The sequence below is a fragment of the Manis pentadactyla genome, chromosome 1 (assembly GCF_030020395.1).
Source record: "Manis pentadactyla isolate mManPen7 chromosome 1, mManPen7.hap1, whole genome shotgun sequence".
NCBI lineage: Eukaryota > Metazoa > Chordata > Mammalia > Pholidota > Manidae > Manis > Manis pentadactyla.
In genome coordinates, this window is record NC_080019.1 from 109,775,080 (window position 1) to 109,792,033 (window position 16,954).

At 37.7% G+C, this 16,954-nt stretch overlaps 1 protein-coding gene across 4 annotated transcripts in view; it reads right to left on the reverse strand.

The window, feature by feature from the left end:
* The window catches only part of ZMAT3 (zinc finger matrin-type 3), a 29,685-nt gene extending 13,623 nt beyond the window's left edge, over window positions 1-16,062 (reverse strand). For 2 of the 4 annotated variants that reach the window (XM_036926749.2, XM_036926747.2), the window contains exons 1-2: window positions 15,822-16,062; window positions 11,990-12,313 (exon numbers count right to left, since the gene is read on the reverse strand). In XM_036926749.2, the coding sequence (XP_036782644.1) occupies window positions 11,990-12,256 (267 nt within the window). In that variant the 5' untranslated portion in view covers window positions 12,257-12,313; window positions 15,822-16,062. Of the gene's footprint in view, window positions 1-11,989; window positions 12,314-15,559; window positions 15,679-15,821 lie in introns of all 4 variants that reach the window. The other 2 variants (XM_036926748.2, XM_057500163.1) reach the window with 2 other exon arrangements.
* Between the last annotated feature and the right edge of the window lie 892 nt (window positions 16,063-16,954).

Consider the following 16,954-nt stretch of genomic DNA (forward strand, 5'->3'; position numbering starts at 1 on the left):
CTTTCCTACCCTCTGGAATGAAGACTCCTCAGAAATAAGGACTTTGTCTGTCTTGTTTACTCTTCCGTCTCCAATGTCCAGAACAATTTCTAGCATATAGCAGGCAATCAGTAAATATTTGTTAGATAAATGAATCAAGTATTATAACAGAGATAATGAACAAACTGCTAGAAGAACACAGTGAAGGAATTATTACTTGTGCCTGAATATGTAAGGCTTCCCTGAAAAGGGAACATCTGAGTCATCTTTTAAAATGAGCAAAAGTTTACCAACCAGGTAATTAGTGAGGGGAAAGAAAACTGTGAATATAGTAAACAGCATGAGAAGAGATGGCCTCAGGATCCTTTGGAGAAGAAGTAGGAGTTGAGATTCACAGGGGTCTTAATGGTTTTGCCCATGATACAGATCTTGGACATTGGAGGCAGCGGGGAGCCTAAAAGGATTTAAGCAAAGCACAACATGACTGGATTACATGTGATAAAAATAATCCTGGGATTAGCATTAGGGATAAATTAAGAGTAGATCAAAGTTGGAAGCTGGGTACACACCAAGGATGAAGCCCCAGGACACTCTAATACAGGGTATGATAGAGAATGAGGATTCCAAAAATGATATTGAGAATATCTCGCCTATGAAACAAGATGAAAACCAGACAAGTGTGGTATTATGGAGGCCTAGAACAAATGTTTAAAAAAAAGTCTAGTTAGATACATTATAACCGAGGAACTATCTGTCTAGGTATTACCAAATGGAAACACACATATAAGAAGATACCTACAAGAATGTTCCTAGAAGGACTGCTTATAAAAGCTGAAAAGTAGAAATAACTTATGTCCATCTATAGGATAATGGATAAATTATAGTCTATTCATATAATGGAACACTATACAGTAGTGAAAATAAACATTCTGGAGCCATGCATGGCAATATGGATGATTCTTATAACAAAATGTTGAATGAAAAGAACACATTGCAAAAGAAGTTATGTAAGAACAATGTTTTAATGTGGGGGTTAAAAACATGAAGAACCACTACATACTACATGGAAAAATGCACATGCTGCACATATATAGCAAAAGCACAAAGAAATGTGGAATAAATATCAATTCAGCATAGTGGCTGTATCTGGGAGCACAGGACAGAATACAATGAGAAGGGATACATGGGGGCTTCATCTGAATGGACAGTTTTTACTCTTTCAGCTATATGCCAAATACATATGGTCATTATATTATTTTTAGTACTTTTTTATGTCTAAAGGATTTTATAATAATTTAAAATAACAGTAACCAAAAAGGGAATAGTTTGATCAAATGCTACTGAGGGGTTGAGTAAAATCAGCATAGAGAAACAATACCTGAATTTGAAAAGATAGAAGTCAACAGTAACCTTGGTAAGAACCATTTCAGTAGAGTAGGATAGGATAAGTGGTCATTTGATGAGGTTTAGAAAGAGAATGGGAAACGAGAAATGAAGACAACTAGTATAGGTAACTACTAACAACAGTTGTCCTACAAGAGGGAGAAAAGAAATAGGGTACAGAGTTAAAAAGGGAAATGAATCAATGGATGATTTTTTTAAAGATGGGTCTTACTTAGGCTTGTTTGCATGATAACAGGAGGAAGTCAGTAAAACAGAAGAGGAGATGATGCAGAAGCTAAAGTAAGGCTATAGGAACACAGCCCATGATAAGGCAGAAGATGCAGCACAATACTGCATGAGGGGTTAGCTTTAGACAGTATCAGGTATTTTATTTATACAAAGTATCCACAGTAGTATGCAAGCAGATACTGAATTAAGAACATAATGATAATAATGGCACTAACAATTTTTGAACACTTATGGAATAGGCAGTGTTCTAAACACTTCACAAATACTATCTCATTTAATCTATGTGAAATCTCTGTCAAATAGGTATAATTATCATCCCTCTTTTACACATGAGGAAACTAAGTTCACAGAGTTAAAAACTTGCCCAAGAACTTCCAGATAGCTAGGCAGCAGCTGCCTACATTTGTATCTCCCCATGTGTCCCCTGTAAACAATACAGAACAATAAGAAAAACAAATAAAACAACACAAAAACCGTGCCCTCCACACAGCTAAATGCCACAGAACGCCCAAAATAACTGTAAGTAAAAAAGAAAAAAAACAAATCCCAGTGAGCAATCACTCATGCTCCTGCGACGAGCCTTCACAGTAAGCAAGAGCAGTCTAACAAAAACTGCAGGAGAGAGAGAAGAGGGAACTAGCAGCAGACCTAAAATTGCTTTAAAACCACCACCAGAGAAAGTTAAGTCCACCCTAAGTTTGTAAATACTAAAATATGATCTGGTAGATTAGAGCACAAATTGCTAGAAAAGGGCTTAAAGACACACATGATCTGAACTGGCTATCTCTAAAGTGGTCTTTGGAGGGCAAAGAGACAGAAAGGAAAGGAGAGGCACCCATTGGCAACTGGGAGGTGAAGGGGGGAGGAAAGCAAAACAGGAAAAGCTAGTCCCCGGCAAAACAAAAAAGAACAAAACAGAAATCAGAGGACATACTAACTTTCCCATGACCACCAAAAAATATATATATTGAAGAACTGAACATTACTGCAGTTATAGACGGGGTTGCAACTGAATTTTAAGAATCTCATAAGCCACTCAAAATCCACAAAATTAACACATGAAAACTAATCAAGTCTAACAAAGATACTACCAAAAATCAACACATCTTAGCAAATGAACACCCTCCCCAAAGGCATGAAACTGAAGAAAACCATTAAGACAACACTCCAAATTGCAATAAATATAGTCAAACAAAATTTTGAGGATATGAAAATTCACCTTGAATCAGGAATTCAAAGGGTACCAAGAAAAATGGGCAAAGCACGGTGAGAAATGAAGGGTAATTAAACTCACAAAGAAAAAGAAACCATGTCAAAAATAATGAGAAAATACAAGTGCCAAAGGCGAATATACAAATGAAAATGTAATCAGAGACACTGAAGAAAGAAAGAAAGCAATCAAGAAAATAACAATATGACGAAAAAATTTTCAAGGTTCAGAGAGGAAGTGATGAAAATGAAAAACAAATAAAGAAGGAATAACTTATGTAAAACTGCAGACCATGAAGAAGAAAAATATAAACAAAACTAATATTTGAAACTATAACCCAAAAAAATGGTCCAAAAGTAAATGAAGACCTAAATCTACATACTGAAAATATATATAAGGTATCTGGGAAAATTAACCAAGAACAAGTAAATCTGGGGTATACCTTTTAAAAGGTATGAGACTTCAAAGAAAAAAATCTTCATGCTTTCCAGGCAAAAAGATCAAACAACCTACAAAGTCAAAAGAATTAGAATGGCATCTACAATATGCAAAACTAGGCAATAATGGAGAAGCATTTTTTTTAAACTTAATGAAAATGTGAACCAAGGATTTATGTCCAGCCAACTATCCCTGTATCAGTGTCAAGATGATAGAAAAAAACTTTAAAATATACAAGACCTTAAGAATTCAGTACTCACAAGTCCTTGGAGAATCTATTTTAGCTTCATTCAACCAAGAAATGACTGGGAAAACTTCAGCAAAAGGGGCTGATAGTAAGTATTGTTAGAAATACAAATGTAGATCAAAGACTAAATAAAAGGTGGACATGAGGGTGAAAGATGAATGTTAAAATATTTCATGTTATGACACAATGGAAATAAATCAACAAAAAATGGGAAGAAAAAGGAAAGCAGAATAAGCTCATTGATTCTGCAGTGGGTAATAGCTGGGATACCATTAACAACTTACAAACCAAACGGTAAGATAAAATAACCAAACAGGGTAGTAAAATCATTTAAAAATGTGTAAGTAGTAGGGGAATGAGAGTACACTACAAAGGACGGTAGAGTGCAACACTTTTCTAAGTATACATTTTGTACAGTTCTGATTTTTAAAACTATATTGACATTTCACAGACTTAGAAGAATCAAAGTGAACAAGGATTGGGGAAGACCCAAAATGAAATACAAACAGAAACAAATTTAACTGCATGAAAAAAATGAGTAACATAAACCACACTGAAGAGGGAAGGGAAAAAAGTACTATTCACATATTCACATAGTTTCAAAGTACCTCCCCATGATACTTACTAAACACAAAAAGAAAAACAGTAACTTTACCAAGGAATACCCTAGTAGGCAACACCTTAGTAACCTAAGAAACTTTGTAAAACAGTATTTTGACTATATAATGCTAAAGACAAAAAGAGACACACAGATACTATCCTCTGGCTAGTAAATTTTCTTTTTACAGGGATATAGATAATCAATCCCCAAATTACTTTATGCATATTGAGGGAGGGGGAGAGTGTGTGAGTATGTGAGTGTGTGTGTGTGTGTGTGTGTATATGTGTGTGTTAATGAAAGCCTAGGTTTCTATCAAAGAAAGGAGTTAAGCATTAAAAAAAGATGGAAGACTAAAAGGAACACTGTAATATTGTACTGGAGAAAGTATCAGTCTGAACTCAGTTTTCATATATGTACATACAGATAAATATAAATGTGTGTACACATACATATGTATAGTGCTGCTCTGTCACTTAGAGAACCTAGAAACAATGACACCCTAATACCACAGAGTACACCTTGCAGTCAGATTTTGGTTTCTAAATACCATTCTCCCATTTTAAAAACCTGCCTTCTTGAGGAACTGGCTGGCATAGGAAAAAAAAGTCCCTTAATCTTTTGTATTGTCAGAAAGCAAGGAAGTATGCAAAAATTATGGGGACATGTCAAAAGGACACAAATACTAGCCTAAGGGTCAAATCTGGGACAATTTAAGCATCAATATAAATAATGATAGTAAGAGGTTATACTACCCCTAGAATCAAATAAGAATCCATAATCCATCAGGATACAACAAGCTAAATAAATAAATAAAAGAAAGCAGAAAGTTCTTCCCGTAGAGCAAAATTCCAACTAAATAATGTAGAAAGAGTTATTAAAACAGAAAAGTAATGATTTGGCAATCACCATGGTAAAAATCATTGCAGGGAAGAATCATCAATGAATGCTACAATCAGAGTGAAAATATGATGAGAAATAAAATATTCACATAGTCTCAAAGCACATAATGTTTATTAAGCATAAGAAGAAAAATGGTGACTTTACAAGGAAAACCCTGGCAGGTACCACCTTAACCAGTGATCAAATACCAGTGATGCAAAATATTCACACCATCTCCTTCCCAATATAATGCACTAGAAGGAACACACATTATGTCTGTGGTATTCTGGCCAGATATACACATACCCTGTATCTAATCATAAGAAAACATCAAGCAAACCCAAATTGGGACATTCTAACAACTCTTCAAAAATTACAAGATTGTAAAAAGCAAAGAAGAGTTAAACCTGTCCAAATTAAAAAAGACACACAAAATTTCAACCTGGGAACAGAAAAAGGACACATCAGTACACGACTGGTGAAATATAGTCTGTAGATTAGACATATTATTATCTGTGTTAATTTCCTGATTTTGATCATTGTACTGTAGTTATGTAAAATATTAACATTTGGGGAATCTAGATGACATGCATACAGGAATTGTTTGTGCTATTTTTGGAGTTGGTTTATAAATTAAAAGTCATTCAAACTAAGAAGTTAATAAAAAAAAAAAACTTGCCCAAAGCCACAAGTAAATGACAGAGTTAGGGGCAGTCTCTGCCTAGAACCCAAGCCACCTTGTTCACCACACCCTAGGACAATTCAACAGTATTAAGGACTATCTCAGGCATTGAGATTAAGAACTGTTCTTAATGCGTTATACATACTAACTTGCAGGAATTATTAGTACCATCATTGTCATCATCATCATCTTCTTCATGAGGCACAGAGAAGTTAGGAAGTACTTCTATTACCATAAATTTACTAAGTAGTAAGACTTAGTGAACACTAGTCTGACTCCAGAGTCCATGATTTCATGTTCTTAACTCATATCCTATAAAACAGATGCTAGGAAAGGGAATAGTAAAAACTCACAAGATCTTTAAAAATTAAAGATGTGATTGTCAACATTTTAAAAATTCAATATAGAATTCAAGAATACCACTGAAGTTAAAGAAATAAAGGGATGATAAAAGAGAGAAGAAATAAACAATATAAAGAATTAATCCAGCTAATCCAGGATAGAGCTAGTAGGATTACTAGAAAAAGAAACAGAGAATATTATTATCAAGGAAATAGAATCAAAATCCCCCAAAGCTCAAGAGAAACAGGAGTATGCAAACTGGAAGGATATACTAGTGCTGACTAAGACAAATGAAAAAAGACCCAGACCTAAACACATTCATTCTTGTGAAATTTCAGATACCAGGGATGAAACAGGAGAGCCTAAAACCTTCTGGGGGGAAACAAAAGTCCAAAATTAAAGTAGGTCACCCACAAAACATTAAGAATCAGAGTAAGATTTCTCTTCAGGAATACTAGGTGACAAAACAAAACAAAACAAAAAACATGGTTACCAAAGGAGAGGGGTTAGGGACAGAGGGAGAAGGGGATTCAGGGGCATTATGATTAGCACACATAATATAGGGAGGTCACGGGGAAGGCAGTACAGCATGGAGAAGACAAGTAAGGACTCTGTAGTATCTTACTATGCCGAAGGACAGTGACTGCAATGGGGGGGGGGTGCCTGATAATATGGGTGAAGGTTGTAACCACATTGTTGCTCATGTGAAACCTTCGTAAGATTGTTTATCAATGATACCTTAATAAAAAAAGAGAGAGAAAGAGAAAACACACACACACACACACACACAATGAAGAACAGCCTTTAACATTTTCAGGAAAAATAATTTCAACCTGGAACTGAATGTCAAACATGAAGACACAATACATTTTTAGACATACTCCCTCATTTTATTTTTAAGAGAAATCTGTGTTGTAACATACATATATGTTTATTATTTCTTCCTTCAAGAGGTACACCAACAAAATTTAAAAAAGAAAACATGTATGTTTAGAAAACAGTACTCCAAGCCAGACAGCAATGAAGAGATGTCCAAAATTATAGCTGTGCAGCAAATCCAGAGGGCAACCAGTTGAAACAGAACAAAAAGATAGATCTAGGATAAAAGAGGGAGTCCACACCATAGTGTGACTGAGAGTTTGGAGAGGAAAATGAGTATATGATAAAGATACATCATGTAAGAAAAAGAAGGGAAAGAAAGAAAACAATTAAAAACTCTAGGACATACAAAAAGCTACACAATAAGATAGTGATCCAAATGTGAGACAACCAGTCCACATTAGAACAGGAAACCAGTGGGTTTTACGAAGGTAAGTCAAATGGATTGTAAGCAATAAAAAAAAACAAATAAGAAGCTAGTAGATGTTTTTCGTTAAGGCATAAGATTCTTCTCATTTTTTTTAAAGTGTCAGAATCACAGGGGAAAACGAATACTTAACTCAAAGTTACAGTCCACACATGATGCAAACTAAAATGAGCATGATTTTGAGCAACCGGTGGCATTCAAGAGAAGATTATCCATCTGAACATCTCTTTTGAACAGCATAGGAACATGACATTTGAAACAGCTCTACAGTGAACAGTATTTTCCCTACTTATAATAATGCAAAAGCTGAGTGTCAATTTTCAACAACTGGAATCAACCTGCAAACAGAGCATGTAAAACTTAATTTGATTATAGAATAAACAAAAATGTGGTCAACCTTAACAGTGTCAGAATAAGACTACAGCTAACAGAATATGGGAGAAGGGAGAATGGAAAAGAAAGAAAAGGTAGGGATGGGTGAGGAAGGGAGAACAAGTACTGCTTTTCCTTATAAGTCCTTTGTTCTACAGGCATTATTTTGAGTAAAAATATCTTAAAATGTTTTAAGGAGGAAGCTGTTACCAGTGGTACATGTGGCAAAGAGATCAAGTGAGAAAGAACTAAATTTGGCCTCTAAGATCACAGGTGACCTTGGAAAGGACCGCTTCAGAACATTGGAACGGAAACTAGAGTGCAGTGGTGGGCTGGAGAATGAACAGGAAAGGAAGACCTGAAGAGGACAATTGTACCTGTCAGAATGCTAAGCCCAGGAGAGAAGAAAAGAAAGGTTGCCAACAAGAGGGATTGGTAAAGGGAAGGTTACTGTTGCTATTTTTATTTATATGGGAAAAAACTTGAGCATGTTTTTTACTTGAGTGAGGTGAAGAAGTGATGACAGGTGTTGAAATCCAGGGTAGAGGTGAAGGAATCAGCCTTGTACAGAAAGAAGGAATATCTATTCTTCTGAAAAGGAGGAAAGAGGTAGGCATGGTCCTAGATGGGAAGGCAGAAAGCTAAAGTGAGATCCTGATCCTGCTACGGCAGGACTGTGGCAGCTTCTGTTCCCTAAGGAAGTAGACTTTGTCCATTCCCAGTCTGCTGCAAGTTAGAATTTTGAAAATACAAAAATTAGCTGAGATCAGAGTTGTTGATAGGCCATCCAAACCTAGGTGATAATGGTAAAATATGTGTGCCAAAATCAGTACTTTACATGTTGGGTTACGAATTAAGATCACGACATTCAGCGTCATAATTCTAGAACTACTTTTTTTACCTTTGTTCTGTCTTCCTTTCAAATTAATCTAATTAATATGGTAGGTTGTTATTTAGCTACTAAACATTACAAACAGAAATCTATGACAAATTTTAGAAATATACTCTGAGTAGTTCTTTTTTAAACAGATATGCAAATTAGCAGATAAATTGGTTCACATTATTTTCAACTGTAGATGCCTTAGCAAAATTTATTCAAGCATTTTGCTTTATTTATTTCTGTTAATGACCTTTCACCCTAAAGTGGTTCTTCCTCTGGGCATTTATGCTGCTGAAACAGTGTTGTATTACTCCATGCCAGGCTTGCCCAAAGTAACTTGAAGACTGCAGATAGATTTTAATAAAATGAAAACATGTTTTCCCCCAAAAGGTCTTATTTTAAATTGATTTAACTAAAGCCATCACTTTAAGACTGCAAAAATAGGTAACCTCGTTAAAAATAAAACACCAGCTAAAGGTATTTTAAAGCAGACTGACCAGGTTAAAAAGTCTGGGGTATTAAACTAATCTACAGTGAACACAGATACACATGTCATTGCTAAGGCAGCCCCAGTTTAGGAACATCAGGATGTCAGGGAAAGATGGTAGTGAGCATCTATTGAGCAGTTTCCACTGTGCATCCTGGATTACTAGAACATGATACAGTCAGACTCTAGAGTAACACTGCTCAAACCAGACCAAGAGTTGTTTACAATACTTTAGACAATTTGGAACTTTGCAATTTCAACAATGGCATCAACAGACTAGAACATTTTCAGTAATGTAATCACAGTGATTTATCACTTCATACAATGTGTATGGAGCTTATATACAGTCTACCACTGACCCCTTTTATCTCATTCTAACTGAAATAATGAATTTGTGGTCTCGGTACAACTCTGTATTAAAAAAATTACAAAGCAGGTTTTTAGAGTTGAAAAAACTTAACTTCCATGGACCACTTTGTTTTATCAGTCTACCCACAATCATTACCATTCTGTCTATTCCTAGCTCCTGATTCCTTGGTCCTACCCTTGTCTTCACAGCTTTTTTAAATCATTGCCTATTTATGTGCCCTTTGTGTAGTTACTGACACATCTTTGAGACTAACATCTGTTTCCCTTCTATGTTGGTTCACTCACCTCTAGGCTACGTTTATGTTCTGACTGTTTATTATCCTGATCTACTTTTGAATCCACACTCTCTCTCCTTGACCATTTCTATCTTGTTGAAATCCATATTTCACTTCTAAGATCAGCTTTCTTCTATGCTGTCCTAATGAAATTGCTCTGCACTTTTTTACATTAACTGTTTGGCCTTGTTTCTCTGTAAAAAAAAAAAAAACCCCTCTTTGAGAATTACCAATAACATTGGTCTCATCCAAACCTTTGCTTCAAGGTCCTAGAAACATGCAATTACTACAGCCAAACTTTTTATTTTCCACTAAGCTGCCCTACTTTATTAATATCCCGCTTCTTCTTTATTTTTACTGTAGTACTTGGCTGTTTAACTTGTTCCCTATGAAAGGCTGTCTTCCTCCAACATTTCCACTAAAAATTCTGATTATTGAGAAGTTTACCTATATTTTACTTCTCTTTTCTTTTATTTTCTAATTTATGTATTCACTGTATCACTGATGAGCTGAAATCAAGTATAATTACTAATCTTTTTCAACTAAAAAGTTCAGAGCACACACACACACACAAAAATGTAGAATAAAAGGAAAAGCCTAATAAATGCTGGTTCTATTTCTTATCTAGTTTAAGCCTTATAATCCAATGACTCTGTTCAAATTGAATTCTCTCTATGCATTACCAGAAGCATCCATCACTGTCTATGGAGATAGGAGGCAGAAAAAAAGGCACGAGGTATAGATATATTCCATGGATATACTAAAATCATGCATTGCTCAAGACTTACCTCATAAAAGTAAACTACTCTTCTTTACGGGCACCGAAGTGGGTTTTCTCCCAAATCAATGATTTATTAGTGGCTTTACACAGCTAAATATCAAAACCTTAGAACCCAGGCTTGATTTTTCAAAGTGAGTCTTACGCTGTAAAACTGAACATTCCACAGGAATAAATTAAGAGGAAAGCTAGCACTGAGTCTTGGGTCTGAGAAAGACCCTAACAGACTTCTCTCAAATAGTAAAACAGGGAAAGGGAGACCCTGGGCCAACCACTGTGGCAGGGAGTGGTACACAAAGGAAATGAGGGCGGGATCAGGGAAAAAGGGAAAAAAAAGGAAAAATAAAACCAGAAGATGTCTATGAATCAATGATGACACGGGCCAGATCTGAGATAATTAACTCAACTCTCTATAGCTGAAGACAAAACAAACCCAAAAGGAACTCCTGAGAAGCAACATAGTGTGTCCTCCACTAAACCCCAGAGAAAACAACACACCACTAAAATACTTCTGATACACGACCACAAGTGACATGTTTATCAGTCTTTAGGATTAAATAAGCAACACAAAAAAGATTGACCCACATAGTAAGGAACACTTTAAGTCAGAGACAGTTATAGTGGCACGAGAGAAGAAACACCTGTGTAAGTCCTCTTTCTACTATCCTGTCTTATCACTGCAGATATCCAGGCAGAGAATAAATAGTCAAATCAATGATGACCAAAAGACATCCTTTAATTTGGCGTCTGGCCTCCATTGCTTCTCGGGTCTCCTTTCTCCAAAAAAGTTAATTATATAACTTTACACAGAAAACAATCTAGAATAAAAAGAAATACTCTCTCTTTCTAGCCAAAATTTAATTTTCTATTGTTCTTATTATCCTTTCCACTACCTATTCCACATGGAGATGAAAACTTTAAATCCTAGAAATAATGGTCAGTTCACACTAACAGACTAAAAAATTGAGAATGTTCCTTAAGAATGAAGACTAAGGCTCAGTATTACAATGTCACTTACTGTCACTACAGAAAGATACATGTGGTTTCCTTAGAAGTCACAGAATATTTAAGAGTAAGAGGTTGAAAAGGAAAAGCGTAAGATTCATGGACAGAGATTATCTTGAACTGATGCAAACTGTATCAGCTGGAAAAGAATATTTGTAAGACTAATTCTTCTTAACAATGCTGCCACTGAATTGAGTTTGGTGTATCATGTTTCAAATACCTGTTTTCCTTAGGATCGTAGGTTTGTGTATCAGCATAGGTGATTCCCATTTGCCTACATCGACTGGTAGCTAGTTACAAGAGGTTGAGACCCCATTCTATGAAACATGATGCTTTCTTTTAAAGTAGAAACAATATACTTTTAGTCAAACAAACTAATACTTAGTTGTTATTTAAGCCATCTTAATTATTCCAGACAATCAGTCATACCTGGAAAGACAATTCTGAAATGGGCAGAGCCCTCAAATGTTCTCCAACTAAATGCCTGCTTTTCTTTTCTTCCCTTACCTGATAATGAGCCTGGGCTTGCTGTGCTGAGTTCAAGGTGACATTGCAGAGTTTGCAGTACAGGGGCTTACACAGCTCCTCCAGGGCAGAGTCTTGCTCCCCTCCTTTAGGTAATTCTTCTTCCCCTGCCAGAGGCAAGGAAGTCTCCTGCCCAAAAGCCTTCTGGGGTGGAAGCTGTGTTCCTGTAGACCTGGCAGCCACTGACATAGGAGGAGAGGATGAGGGCCGCTTAGGTGGAGGAAGCCCTTCGTGTTGCAAGAGGATCATTGGGTAGGAAGGCCTTAGGCATAATCCAATGGACGGTGAGAAGTTGGTTCTTCAAATCTGATTCAACAGCAAAAAAATACACACTTCAAAAAGTGACCTCAGCAATTTAATATGCAAATGAAGACACCATCTGACCCCTTCCTCTACTTCTCCAAACCATCTTTGGGATTTCTTTCTTTTTGCCTCATCTAGCAGACTTCTCCAGTCTGTTAATCCACATTAACGCAATGCTCTTCCATTAAGAACAGTTTTATAGATTTGGCTTTATTTTGCTTGGCACAGCTCCAACTGCAGTCCCTCTGGCCTATGAACATTAATAGCACTGCATCTATAGCTAATTAAATCTAAAAGTCACATGGCTGAAATGGACATCAAAGGTCATCTAGTCCAGACCCCTTCCCTCTGACACACTTACACTTATCCACTCTTGATGATAATCATGCACAGACAAAAGCACCATTAGCTGAGAACCTTAGCAAATGTCTCCTTTCCATCCAAACTAGTCTATCCATTCAAATGATGTCAAAAGAGTGACATAAAGAGTGTCCTTCCTCAGAGTCACTTAAGTACTTCTAGAGCCAGTAAAAATATCAAGGAACTCTTGGAATATTTCAAAGTTATAATATGACAAAAATAAAGTATTCCTTCTGATCAACCAGTAATATTTAAATAGTTGAACAAAAGATTTCTCACAGCAGAAGTTACAAACACTCTACAGGCCACAAGCAGTCACAAGATGTGCTCTATTTGGAATAGAGTATATTGTTTTGCTTTCATTTTGAAAATTGAATTAATCATCAACATTTAAAAATCAAGAGATTCATGGCTTCTCTTGACAGAAGGATGATCTGGCAACACTTGGCATATGGTCCCACAGAGGCAACAATTCTCTCGTTAGTGCTGAAAGGCCCATTTCCCAGGTCCCTTCTTCAGGCCACCTTCACCCCCACTCAGGTGGCTGCCTGATTTCACTTTACCTGCTGGTTCCCTGCAGGCCCTTGAGTTTAGGTCTCAACCTCATACAGCCTTAGACTACAGTCATGAGTCCCCTATAAAATCAGAATATTTTCTCTAGCTCTCTACAGAAGGTAAATTACCTGCACAAAGTAATGTATCAGTACATATCCAATGGGATAATGGATCACACTACCATAAGCCCCAGTATAATTCCAGTTCCTCAGTTTTTCGGCTATTTCCTTTCCCCTTCTTTTTAAACAACTGATAGTCTCTAGTCTGTTTCCCTCAGAAAAGACCCAATATGTTCCAATTCCTCTTCAGTTTTATCCATGATTTCTCCTGCCTCCCACCCAGATGGCATCTTCTAAACTTGAGAATCTCAAATGAACCACAGTACACGCTTTCAGTTCCCAGAATTCTAATTAACTCGAATTAAAATCCTTATTTCAAAATCCACTATTCCTTCCACTCTCTCAACAGTATTAAAACCTCTTGTATTGGTCAATAGGATAGAGCTATTTTAAACTACTGAAATTTTCCATCTGCAATAGAAATGTGTTCATTTTATGACAATAATATACTCAAATTAACCAAGAAATTTTTGAAAACTTAAAAGTCTCTTTTATCACACGCATGTGGAAAATTCAATGAAGTAACAACTTTTAAACTAAATTCAGGATCTGAGGGCAGCAATGGAAATAATGTAAATAAGGGCAAACTACATAAATAAGTTGTCATAGTATTTAACATTACTTATTAATCCCAGCATTTAGAAAACCAATAATTTTATTTTATTCTTAAGCAGATTTATGTTATCCATATCTCTGGGAACATAAAGAAAAGCAATACAGATTTAGAACTTTTGAAAAGTCAGGTTCTCTATAATCTTATAATTCCTCTCAATTATCTCAAGCAAAGATATCCAGAAAAACAAAGATAGATATAGACATTTTAAAAAGGAAAACTAGAGACAAAGACCACTTTTTTTTTTTAAGTGTAACTACCTAATTATAATATTCATAATATTAAAAGACTACACATACCCACACCTGGACAGAGATGGACTAATACCAAATTGCCACAAACAAACTGGCATTTGGGAAGAGAAATGGTGGAAGAGGCTGTCAAAACATATAGATAAAGCAAATCAACAATATAAACAAAATCAAATGCTACCAATTGCCTAGACATGTCTGGACTTGTTTCATGAAAGCTCACTCCTGCTTGAGGAAATTACAGCACATATCTCCCCCCAGTGTTGCCCACAGGTTTCCATCAAAATAAAGGCCCTCCTCAAGGCACAGAAGTACCAAAGGCTGCCCCCTTTCCAGAGGTAATAAAATTCCCTAAATTCAAGAAAAAATTCTCACCACCAAGTCTGAGACGTCCCCCTCAGACTTCCCCATTATGGCATTTTACCTTTTTAATTTTTAAAGAATAGCTAGATACTACAAAATTATTTATTGAAATACTTAACAATGAATTGATTATGTCAACTCCCAAAAAGAATCTGCATGACAATTACATCAGGTATTTCTGTCCTTGCGAACAAAAATTAGCATAAAATATAAATTTAAAAGACATAAAACCAAGCTTTCTGGGGAAGCATGCATGGTGGAATACACAGACCCAAAGCATATGTGACTCAGATCCATTCAACTACTGCATTAGATTAAAAGAAACTAACTTGATGGTTGATATAAATAAAATACTCCTCAGATCTTAAAAAACAGTTTGACACTTGATGTGGCATAAATAAAGGATTTATAGTGGTTAATGTCCTGGTTTGGAAGGGGTTGAGGGGACAAATAAAGAAAAATCAGAGGTTTGTGGTGTACCCTGTACAGAGAAAACGAATGATCACAGCTACTTTTCATGATTACACTGGGGCCTACACATCACATACTGTATTAAAGACAATCAATTTCTCATTTGGAGAAATCTACAGAGGGAAGAGAACAGTATAAAGGAACAGGTTACTGGCACTTCTGCAAACTAGGGAACTCTGCATAGTAATTGGGAATTCTGGAAATGAGGGAAAGACTGTGAGCATTATTCAGAGGTCAGAAGAACGCAGAGACAAGGACTGAGGGAGAGAAAAAAAGAAAAATAATCATCTGAGGCAAAGTATATCACATCAGGAAGACTCAAAAGAACGCAAGAATCTGGGGAAGAAGAGGCCCCGGTGAATTGGCGAATGTTTTCCAGGCTCACCTATGACAGTCCCTAATCCTCGGGAACCGTTTACATATTTGAATCAAAGCTACATCTACTTCGGCATGGCCCACATATACCCTGCATTCCTCAGACGTGCATGCATACACACGAGCGCGCACACACACGCACCTCAATCCCGTAAGGATGCCATCACGAAAGATGGAATCCCGCGTCTCCACGGGGCGGGGGCGAGAGCCTGGGCCGAGGCAGCTGCACGCCTAGACGATCCAAACGGTACACGTGAAATGCTTTAAAGCAAACATAAATAAAAGCCTAGCACGCCTGTCACGTGGAGGGCAGACGGAAAGACGGCATTAGAAAGGAGCCGCTAGTCCCCGTCGCTCCCGGGCTCGTCCTTAATGCCCCAAGGCTCCCGACAGCCCGCACTTACCGGAACCCCCGGGACGCGCCGGGAGTCTGGGCTCCGCGTCCACCCGAGACGCCCGCCGCCGTCTGCTCCGAGCGCCCGGCTCGTCCCGGCTCAACTCCGCCTCTCTCAGCTCAACTTTCTCGGCTGCCCCCAGCCGAGCACCCCCTCCACCGCAGCTGAAGGCTGACTGTCAAAAGTCAGTCCAACCGGACCCACAGGGAAACAGCTGCAGGAAGTGACTGCGGAACCGGGAGGCGGCGGAGGAGGAGACTGAAGGCGCCGGCTCAGCGTCGCCAGTGCGCATGTGCCCGGCGGCGGCGGCGGCTGAGGCTCCCCTATCCTGGGTGCGCGCGGGACCGGTGGGGCACAGCTTGCACAGGGGTGCTGGGCAGAGGTGGGAAACACGGTGGTGAGTCGGACGGGAGTTGCGCCACCGCCGATCCCATCGAACAGGTCCTAAGAGATGCTCATCATATACCTTGGAAAGTTGATCCAGCGCGGAAGCCTGGGCAGAGCTTCTGCAATTTTCATCTCCTGTCATTGAGATCCAAACCTTTTTCATTCCAGCTCCGCCCTCAGTCTGCTGGTTACCGGTTAAAGACCTAACACATTGTCCAGGATCCCTTATACGGCTGCGACAGAACCTTTAAACTGCGCCTCTCCCCAGGATAGAGGAAGAGCGAGGCCCCCTGTTCAGTGGTCTGTGGGCTCACACACGCCCTCTCCCCTACACTAAAGTGAGCAAGAGATAGAGAAGATATGCTCCTGACCCCTGGAGACTCACCTGCAAGGCAGGAAAGACCAGGAAAAGATTGATTGGCTAAGGCCAGAATGTCACATCCTCTCACTCAACCTCGGCACCCTCAGGATTGACACTGAGATGAGCTGAGGAAATTTCAGCTCTAAAATTATACTAATTTGTCGATTTTCCCATAGGAAGTTTCACTGGTTATTTTTTTTATTGTGGTAAAATATACATACATTTACCATTTTCACCATTTTAAGTATACAGGTTGGTGCCATTAAATGCATTCACATCGTCATATGCTTATTTTTTAACCATTAGTAAAAATGTCAAGGAGATCTAAATATAGCAAGATGTGCCCTAGTAGTGGGCAAACTACAGCAGGAAATTAAAGTTGTTTCTATGAAAC